The 11,069-nt window shown below is 37.5% G+C and overlaps 1 protein-coding gene across 6 annotated transcripts in view; it reads right to left on the reverse strand.

Annotated features, from left to right (window-relative positions):
• Positions 1 to 219: 219 nt before the first annotated feature.
• Positions 220 to 11,069, reverse strand: part of EDEM3 (ER degradation enhancer, mannosidase alpha-like 3) — a 59,701-nt gene continuing 48,851 nt past the window's right edge. For 2 of the 6 annotated variants that reach the window (XM_005856661.2, XM_014538053.1), the window contains exons 19-20: positions 10,651 to 10,665; positions 220 to 3,981 (exon numbers count right to left, since the gene is read on the reverse strand). In XM_005856661.2, coding sequence (XP_005856723.1) covers positions 3,584 to 3,981; positions 10,651 to 10,665 — 413 coding nt within the window. In that variant the 3' untranslated portion in view covers positions 220 to 3,583. Of the gene's footprint in view, positions 3,982 to 10,617; positions 10,666 to 11,069 lie in introns of all 6 variants that reach the window. The other 4 variants (XM_014538050.1, XM_014538048.1, XM_005856663.2 and 1 more) reach the window with 2 other exon arrangements.

Raw genomic sequence — 11,069 nt, forward strand, 5'->3', positions numbered from 1 at the left:
CTGACCGGAATCGAACCTGGGACCCTTCAGTCCACAGGCCGACGCTCTATCCACTGAGCCAAACCGGTTTTCGGCCGTTTGTGTTTCTTTACCCTAAGATGTCCCCTACATTTACTCCCCTGGGGTAATATAGAAATTAAAGGAAAGATGACTTGAAAAGAAAACATTTTAAAAGAGATCAAAGTATAAACATATGCAAAGTGACACTAAAAGTTCAAATTAAAACTAGACCAGAATATTTACATGTTTTATTAAATCTTTACAATCAGTAATTATAATCAGATACACATTTATATACAAGGATTATATACATTTTGCCCAGACTTTTACATCACAGTACATAGTTTCCCTTAGAAATATTGTATACATTTATCATTTATCACCAAACAATAAAATCCAACAACAGTAGTGTTACAGCACCTGTTAGTACAGACATCTTTTTCATAAATTACATCATAAGAAAATATACGGCTGTAAATTGGGCTTTTAAAAATGTCTCTTATAAAATCTGAACATACAATATTTCATTCACAGAATGTTTTTTTTCTATGTTCTGACTAAAGCCTTGTGCAGAAAACGACCGGTTGGAATATTCACTAAATGCCCCCACCTAATAAACAATTATAAGCACTATTTGAATTACTTATGCTGAGCTTTCTTTATGATGAATTTGGCATGGGGTTTGGTGAGAGAACAAATGCTGGTTTTACTATGAAAAGGGCTGTGTGACAGTAATTTGAGACAAATTCTCGAGGGAGTAATTATCAGAGCGTGCACAATTTTTCATTTTACTCTTTAATACTGTGAAGTAAAAAGTATAATGTCAAAAATTATTTGTTCTGAAACAATAACTATGTTCTTGTTGGAAGCCTATTAAGGTTAAAAAGAAAACCTACCCAACAAAATATCCTGCGCCAAACTAGTAAATTACAATTCTTTCACATCTAAAACTTTATGGGAAATAAGGTATTGCAAATTAAGGGAATATCATCTCAATGGACTCTGATAAGCAGAAAAAACTACAGCTATTTTTAGTTGGTAAACAAGTTAAACTTAAATACCTGAATTAAATACTTATTCTAATAACTTTCAGATAAAAGCCTTACTTGATTCCAGGTTTGTAAACATTGTATAAATCCTTCTTAGTCAATTTTATGGCTGTGGTGATCACTTCAGCTCTATTTCTATGCAGTCAACAGTTAACTGAGGTAGACCAGATGTTTCTAAAATTCAGGGTTTCATAGACTCCCCTGAATCTTTAGGAAGTAAATAAAATCTCTATAGAAGGTATTTTAAAAAAAACACTCTAATGCTGTTGGAATTTTTTAATGAACTGAAAAACTTCATGGCAGTATGTCAAATAAGAAATGTAGAGGCAATGTTAGAGTTATACCTTTTCTTAAATGGGGAAAAAATCAAGTATAATTCCTTCTGGGCGCTGAGTATAACTTAATTTTCTTTCCTGTCTTATTAAGGATTCACTTTCCTAAGCAATTTGCTTCTAGATCTCAATGAATGGCAACAGCTCCCCCTAATGGCCAAAGGAAGGTAGAGTGGCAATAAGCTGGCTTTTCCTTGTATGCCACAAAAATATTTGCTGGGGAGAAAAAAATGTTGTTTTGATAACTTAGAAAAGTGAGATTCAAACAACAATGGCTCTGAGCTACAAACAAAATCAAATCATTAAATATAAGGCTTCTGGAATCAAAGTCTTAGAGGAACATCTGCTCCCTTTTGCCAAGCCCCAATCCTATAAATCAAGGCAAGTAATTAAGCTTCAGCTATTTTGGCAGCTTTACAATTAAAGTGAATAAAGCACTATGTCTATCCCTTCGTGAACTCTATGTATTATAGTTCTATCTTCTTACGCCAAATTTCACATGCAGTGACTAAAAAATATCCATTTTGGTGTCAGGTTTAATCAAGGGCCAATGAAGGTCTTGTATACTAATCTACACCCCCTAAGTGAATTCTCTATTAGATTTATGGTTCACTGACCCAATTAGTTTAGCTGGAGTTTCTGAAAGCAGCGATTTTTCCTCTTATAAAAGAATACATCTACCTGGATCTAAGACACACTGTACATGAATATACACAAGTACAATACAGCACTGCTGTTTTTTTTAACAGCTTCATACACAGTTTCAGTTCGTCAGTACCTCAAAACTGTCTTAGGAGAAGGTTATATGTAATGTCATGGTAAAGAGAAAGAAAATTAAGTCTCACAAAAAATATGCCTTTAGAACACATTCAGGTAAATTTAAAAAATAAATAAAATGAATAAAGTTATGATTTCAACTACAGGACTGTCTACAGATATCAACAACAAAAAATTAAATGTGGCCAGCTCCAGACTGCCACCAAAAAAAAAAAAAATTATTAAGCTATATGGCTGCATGTTAGTTGGTACTGTGTAAGTTTTCTACACAGGTTACCATAGACTAATTTTCAAGTCCATATCAGAAGGAATATTTGTTTTAAAAAGAAAAAGCAAAACTTAAAAACCATGATTCAACAGAAAATGTGACAGGCTCCTTAGGTACAACTTTAGAAAGCATAGTTACCCCAGGATTTTTAGATCACTACCACAGCATGACCATGGCTTCCTAAGACAGAGAAATGGAACAAAATGTATTAACCTATCAGTCACCTGGGCCTTGTGGCTCAAACTGCATACTAAACCTGGGATGGAGTAAGGCTGATGACTAGAGGGAATCGCCTCTAAGAGAAACGAACTGGAAAAGGTTTGTCATTCACCCTATAAGGATCTAGCACTAAGTTCCACTTCAGAGTAGTCACAGCTTTCCCTATGGAAGGCCCCATGGCAAGCTCTTATTGCAACATTAGTTTCTCCCTTGCTCCATTTTTCAAAAGTACTAAGTAACCAATTTCCACAATATAGTAGATGACCTTTGTACCTGGTCCCAATGATTAGTCCTTATGCAGAGAACTCACTGAGAAAGCACACTGGCTTCACCTTTGGTTTAAATGAAAAGGACATTGTTAAGGGGGGGGGATCAAGTCATCTTGATCATCTGTTACACAAGGAAGCAAGTGAAAGCGATGAGCAAGACTGGTCTCACCGTGAACACATTTGCTTCATAACCACTTAGGTCACTTTGAGTGTTTCTGTGAAGGCAGCACAACCAGAATGCCCACAATATGGTTGGTGACTCTAACCCCCAAACCTAGAATGTCAAGCTTCCTTTAATTAGGAAACAACACGAGCTCCTACTCCCCACCCCACTACTAACCGGATCTGTTTCTCGTCTGTCCAGAACCTGCAGAAACCTGGATCCGAGGCGCGTCCACCAGTAGTCTTCTCCCGGCCTGAGGCACTGCGGGGTGGTGCGGTGCTGCCATCGAGGGGACTGTGAGTTTCCATTTCTCATGGGACAGTTTGAAACAAGGTCAATTCTAACATAGCAAGCTCCAGGCTCCTATAACCAACTATCCCAGTCAGAACGCGGTTGCTCGTTACCATACTAAAGCCTCCCACTGGAGAGCCTGCTTAGTATGAGGGTGTCTATTAACCACAGTTTACCTACTCTTTTTAAATACCTACCACCAATTCTTCAGTGAGTCATAGTTCGCCCTTCTTCTGCATCTCCTTCTCCATCATTTCAATTGCTTCCATATCTTCATTCCAGTTTGCTAGTATGGGGTGCACGGGCTGGGCCTCCTTACCCCAGCTGACGTTGGGACTGGAATCTTCCTCAGTTTCTGACTGTTCTTCATCTTCATCTAAATATGTACATTCACCACCAAAGCCTGTAGGCCCATGGTTTTCCGTGGGATCAGAATTCTGGGAAGGAGAAGCGCTTGCAGCGGCACTGTCCGTAGCTGCTGGGGATGATGATTCTGGGTGAGAGTTCAGAGGGCTGTCCTCTGGAGACGCTCCATCCACCAAATCCACCTCCTGAGAGCCTGGTGTGGTCTGTTCAGCACTCTGATTCTGAGACTCATTTTCCGTTTCAGGATCTGTGTATGAAAGAAACAAGTTTCATGAAACTTATACCCTAAGAGGGTATCACACATTCAAAAGCATACTGGGTTTCACAATCAAATGAAAAAATAAAGTTTACTGTTCTGCATTAATATGTTTTTTTTAAACAGTAATATTAAATTGGCTTATAATGTGACAAGAAAAAAATGTGTTTCCAAATAACAGATAAGACTGCCTTCAATGGATATGAGTAAATGCCAAGATACACACTAAGTAATAATACTATTAAAATGCATATACATTTTGCATTGTAGCTCAAAAATTTATTAAATACCTAAAGTCTGGGAATCTTGCATATGAGAGCATATTACATATTAAATAGAATTTTAAACAGCACATATCATTGCTATATTTTAAGATAAAAGTTTTTGGACAGTGAAATCCCCACTCAGTAAGCCATGAAAATGCAGATAATACAAAATGTTGGATGATTTAAAGGCATTAATGTGATTGGTTAAATAAAATATTTTCATGAAGACAAGAACTGAGTTATCTGTTTCATTTTGTAGGTCTAAGAATTATAAACTATAATCACCCTAAAATCCACTGGAGGGCTGACTAGTAAGTTAAACCCTCTTGTAATGAATACATAATGAAACCATCAGAGGCATTTTACTTAGGGTTCTGACAAGAAAGTGTTTAAATAGCAGCCATGGCCACCTGCTGCACCCTCCTCTCCCCCCCATCTCTGCAGGTCAGCAAACACCTCCTGAGCATCCACTGCGGGGCAGGCACTGTGCAAGGTGCTAAGGGTAAAACAGGCAAAAACAAACACCAGATATGCCCCTATGGATCTTATCAGTTGGAGAAAATGACATTTCCACAGAATCACAAAATAAATGGAGAACTCTGACACCATGTTCTTAGTGCCACTGTAATCAAAACAACCTGGTACTTGCACAAGAATAGGCATATAGATCAGTGGAATAGAATAGACATCCCAGAAATCAACCCAAGCCATTATGCTCAATTAATATTTGACAAAGGAGGCAAGAACATACAATTGAGTCAAGATAGTTTCTTCAATAAATGGTGTTGGGAAAATTGGACAGATACCTGCAAAAAAAAAGAAACTAGACCACCAATAACCATCATACACAAGAATAAACTCAAAATGGATAAAAGACTTAAATGTAAGTCTTAAAACCATAAAAATTCTAGAAGAAACCATAGGCTGCAAAATCTGACATTTCTTGTAGCAATGTGTTTACAGATACATCTCCTAGGGCAGTGGTAGGCAAACTGCGGCTCGCGAGCCACATGCGGCTCTTTGGCCCCTTGAGTGTGGCTCTTCCACAAAATACCACGTGCGGGCGTGCAAGTACAGTGTGATTGAAACTTCGTGGCCCATGTGCAGAAGTCAGTATTTTGTGGAAGAGCCACACTCAAGGGGCCAAAGAGCCGCATGTGGCTCGCGAGCCGCAGTTTGCCCCGACCACTGCCTAGGGCAAAGGAAACTAAGAAAATAAACAAATGGGACTACATCAAAATAAAAAACTTCTGCACAGCAAAAGAAAGCATCAACAAATAACAAGGGAGCCCACTGGGAGAACAGATTTGGCAATGATACATCTGATAAAGGGTTAATATCCAAAACATATAAGGAACTTACATAACTTAACAAAAGGAAGATAAACAATCCAATTAAAAAATGGACAAAGGACCTAAATAGCCACTTCTCCAAAACAGACATACAGACAAGAGCCATATGAAAAAATGCTCGAAGTCACTGATCATCAGAGAGATGCAAATTAAAATGATAATGAGGTATCACCTCACATCTGTCAGAATGGTTATCATCAACAAATGGCAAGTTTTGGCGAGGATGTGGAGAAAAGGGAACCCTAGTACACTGCTGGTTGGAATGCAGAGTAGTGCAGCCATTATGGAAAGCAGTATGGAGTTTCCTCAAAAAATTAACTTGGAACTGCCATTTGACTCAGCAATTTCTAGGAATATATCCTAAGAAACCTGAAACACCAAACAGAATGTATGCACCCCTATGTTCATAGCAGCACAATTTACAATAGTTAAGATCTGGAAACAGCCCAAGTGCCCATCAACAGACGAGTGCATAAAAACGCCGTGTGGTACATTTATAACATAGAATACCATGCAGCAGTAAAAAAGAAGGATCTCTTACCCTTTGAGACAGCATGGATGGACCTGGACAGTATTATGCTAAGCAAAATAAGCCAGTCAGAGGAAAGACAACTAACACATGATCTCACTCATATGTGGAATCTGATGAACAAAATAGATTTGAAGACATAGAAGCACAGAACAGACTTTGGAACCTCAGAGGAAAAGTGGGGGAGGGTGGGTGTGAAGAGATCAAAGAACTTGTATGCATATATGCATAACCCATGGACACAGACAACAGGGTGTGACGACCTGGGGTACGTGGTGAGGATAGGCTAGAGGGGGTCAATGGAGAAAGGGAGGGGACATATGTAATACTTTCAACAATACAGATTTAATTTCTAAAAAGGAATAGGAGATTTGAATGTTTCCTTCAAAAAGTGACACTTGAAAGGTAATTTTTTTTTAAAGTGACATTTGAGCTGAGATTTATAAAATAAGTGGAATTAGTCAAAGAAGTGGGGGAGATGGGCCAATTCTAAAACCAGAAAAACTGAAGGAAACACAGGCATGCAGGCAGGTATAGGTGGGTGGTACATACACACCAATTGATTAGGTAGGATTACCTGACTAGGGAAGTTTACATTCTCAGGGTGTATGTGCTGAGGGAGGCAGGGGTGGGAATGGGGGGTTTGGGGAGGGAGGAGGGCCCACACATTCTTTTCTAAGCTGTGAAAAAGGTGCATTTTAACTGAGACAATTAGGAAAATTGGGGTGCCCAAGGAAGAGGAAGCAGGGCTGCTTAGAGTTCATAGATGCTAGGTTACCCTAAATTCTAGGGAGAACAACAAAAAACCTTCAAGTTTGTTTCTAGATGGCAATAATCTAGTGTAGAAGGAAAGGGAAAGGTGCAGTGCTATGCCATCTAGAAATCAAGATTGTACTTCGGTAAAACAAAAAAATTACCCTAGGTTACCTACTATACAACATTGTTTTAGAAATCTAGCTAACACAACAGGATAACAGAATAGTCACTGTAAATATAGAAAAAGAAAAGGTCAAATTGTTTTTAGATTGTGTTGTATACTTAAACTCAAAGCAACTCTTAATTTTTAAAAGTACTAGTAACATAGTTTGATAAGGAAGGTAAAAATAAAATAGATATATACCAATGATCCCTCTATAGTGGCAAGTACACTTTTCATAATAAAAAAGCTACAAAATATAGAACTGAATTTATTATGAAAGATACATGGCCCATATTGCTTAATACTATAAAATCTTAATGAAAATATAAAAGAAGATCTGATTAAATTTATAAGTAAGGATAAGTTCCTGGATGGAAAGTCTTAATATTTAACAAAATTTTCCCATTTATATGTGTATTTAGGAATGGTGTATCAGAAACACAGAAGCAAAAGAAGAAAGATTAAATATTTTTAATCCTCACCCAAGGATATGTTCTTACTAACCTTTTTAGAGATGAAAGAAGAAAGAGAGCGAGAGAAACATCAATGTGAGAAACACCAATCTGTTGTCTCGCATCCCCACCCTGATGGGAAATCAAACCGGCAACCTAGGTGTGTGCCCTAAGAATTGAACCCGCAACCTTGTGTTATATGGGATAATTGTTCAACCAACTGAGGCCCCTGCAGGTACAAAATTATTAAGTTTTAATAATGAAAGAACAAGGGAACTTTGGGCAGAGACTTAAAGACTGGATGTTCTACAGTCATTCATTCTTTACTGAAAGCAAAGATTCAGAGATGAGAAGTAGGTAAAGCAGCACAATGTAATAGGACCAGGGGCTTTTAGGGATTGAGAGGCATTTCCAGAAAGAGGGAAGTGACTTTGCAAATGTAAAAATGCATGAGAATAAATTCAGTTCTATATTTTGTAGAACTCTGTCATGGCTGGACAGAGACGGTAGGTACCTATCAATTCCGCTAACAAAAATGATTTCGGCGCTACTTTCCTGCAATTAGGCCATCTGCATACAGACTAGATTTTTCTCCTCAGAATCAATTCCTTTCCCACAGCAACCCAGCTTCTACGGTCCAACCTTAGAACACGCTTACCCCAATCAACTTCCGGGGGAAAGGCTTAGGAAAAGTTGCTAACACGGTAACACTGCCAGTCCAAAGCAGGGACCTTTCTTTTCTTTCCCCATTTTCTCTGGCTGCCTCTTTCTCAGACAGACACAAACATAGGAGTAGCCCTGAAAACATCTGCCTGTAGCTGTCAAGGCTCTGCGGGCCTACCTGAAACTGCAAACATAAAAATGTATTGAAATACTGATCTCTTTTTCCCTTGAGAAAAGGAAACTGATTCTTATTGTAAACTGTTTCAAGTTGGAGCTACAAGCAAGAAACACAGTGTCTTTTGCTCGTGGGCACAGGATTAAAATGAGTATTAATAGACTTCACATTTTGGAAAGATGGAACACATGAGAGACAGGGTATTAAAACTTCTGTGGATACAACATTCCCCCTTGGTAAATTACTAATTCTTTACTTCTGTGTACAGTTCTTATTTACAGGAGATACATTCCAAGACCCCCAGTGGGTGCCTGAAACCACAGAGAGTGCCAAAACCTGTATGTACTATGTTTTCTTCCTATACATACATATCTATGAAGAGTTTACTTTATAAATGAGGCACAGTTAGATATTAACAACAATAACTAATAATAGTATAGAACAGTTATAACAATATACTGTAATAAAAGTTATGTGAATGTCTCTCGCTTTCAAAATATCTGATAACTGATCTGGCTACTAAGTGACTAAGGGGCAGGGAGTGTACACAGCATCAATATGCTGAGTGATTCACATTCAGAACAGCAGGCAATTTAAAACTTAGAAGCAGTTTACCTCTGAAGTTTTCCATTTAATATTTTTGGAGAGTGGTTGACCAGGGTAATTGAAACCGTGGAAAGCAAAACTAGATCAGAGGGGACTCCTGTAGTAAGATATCTGAACATCCTTATTAGCAGACAGGACTACTGTAGATAGTTCTATATGAATGGCTGGGCCTTATCATCTGAATCAGAAGGTGGGGGTGGGAGTGGAGGCTTGTTCTGGGGCTTCTATTTCTGTATTAATATGTGGGAAGAACTGCTTCATCAAAACGATGTGACTTTAGCCGAAACCGGTTTGGCTCAGTGGATAGAGCGTCGGCCTGTGGACTGAAGGGTCCCAGGTTCGATTCCAGTCAAGGGCATGTACCTGGGTTGCGGGTACATCCCCGGTAGGAGATGTGCAGGAGGCAGCTGATCAATGTCTCTCTCATCGATGTTTCTAACTCTCTCTCTCCCTTCCTCTCTGTAAAAAATCAATAAAAATATATTTTAAAAAAAAACGATGTGACTTTATACGGGAAATACGTAATTGTGGAATGAGATTTTTAGAAAGAGCAATCTGGAGGTCATTTTATTGCTCAGATTTTAAGGATGCTATCATCTGGTGTACTGACTGATACAATCCCTCGATGGTACAGTATGTCGAGATACATAGCTGGGAGATAAAAAGCAGCACCTTCTTGGTCTTGTTCAGTGTTTCTCCAAGTGTCCAACTACCTGGGATGCTTATTTAAAATGTCATATTCTGATCCTCTGCCTTCAGAGAGTCTGATTCAATATTCTGTAGTAGAACTCAGCAATCTACACTTTTAACAATACACTGGCTGATTCTGATGTGGAAGACAAGCATGACGTATGCAGTCATAGCCCAGGACAAATGAACGATAACCACTACCAACATTAACTTCTTAGGATATTTCCCTAATAAAGTAGTTGATTTCATAGAACTATTATCACTGATTTTTTTATATCGATAAATATTATACTGCAACTTGTTGCTGATTTAGTCAATATAGCTGTACAGTTCTTGAAAGAGCTACACAAGGGGAGTTTTCTTAAGACTTTTGGTCAAAAGATCACTCTATTACAGAATCACAGTTCAGTAAATGTATAGACTATCAAAATTTTAAAAATACATACTGTAGTTTAAATAACACCCCTTTACTACAAGGTTCTTAAGGGAATACTGTTCAGATAAATTTTTTTGGTAGTAGTAGAACTTATCTTTTCTTATATCCTATCTCTGTTATGGGAAGCACATGCTTTTAAATTATCTCATAGTCCTAACCCCATGCACCCTGACAAACATACCTGTTTTTAAAAAAAAATCAATATTTTAAAGAGTTTGTACTATATTCAAATAAAAAGTGATCAAAAGTAATACATCCAAAATAACAGTGACTCTTGCACGGACAAAGACTAGTGTGAATTCTTATTCCATGGGATATTTAATTTATAGAATTGTTATAACAGGATCAATAAAGAATTATTATGGGACAACTGACTAGACATGAAATAATCTAATCACATTAAATCAGATGCTATTTTGGCATCCACTGAACCAAATTTATATATATATGTACATGTGTGTGCATATATATATGTGTATATATACACATACACACATACATATATAGATAATTTGAGGCCTCTTAATGAAAATACTTACTACTATTAATATTGTAGCTTGGAATCATTTTACCTTTTAATATTGCTGCTGAAATTCCAATGGTAGCAAAAAATAGGGGGAAAAAGCAAAGGTATTAAAGAATTACATGGAGTAACAATTTGCCTGTTAGATGTGCCTAAATGCATAAACGTAGAAAAGAATATCTGAGTTTAGAAAAAGGGCTCATAAAAAACATCAGGTACATAGGAGGATAACAGAAGATTACAAATCCTTTCTGTTCTGCTCTGTTTCCATCTTTTACATCCTTACGTGCAAGATACTCACTCCACTGCTCTTAAATAGAAGACATGTGAAAGAAACTCAAAGAAGAATAAAGAAATACAAAAGGACAAGACAGAACACTGATTTGACTAGCAGTAGATTATCGCTAAACTTTTTTTTTTTTTTACTGCTCCACTTGGAAGTTATAATAAATTAAATCAGATATATAT

The sequence above is a fragment of the Myotis brandtii genome, unplaced genomic scaffold (assembly GCF_000412655.1).
Source record: "Myotis brandtii unplaced genomic scaffold, ASM41265v1 scaffold104, whole genome shotgun sequence".
NCBI classification, from domain to species: domain Eukaryota; kingdom Metazoa; phylum Chordata; class Mammalia; order Chiroptera; family Vespertilionidae; genus Myotis; species Myotis brandtii.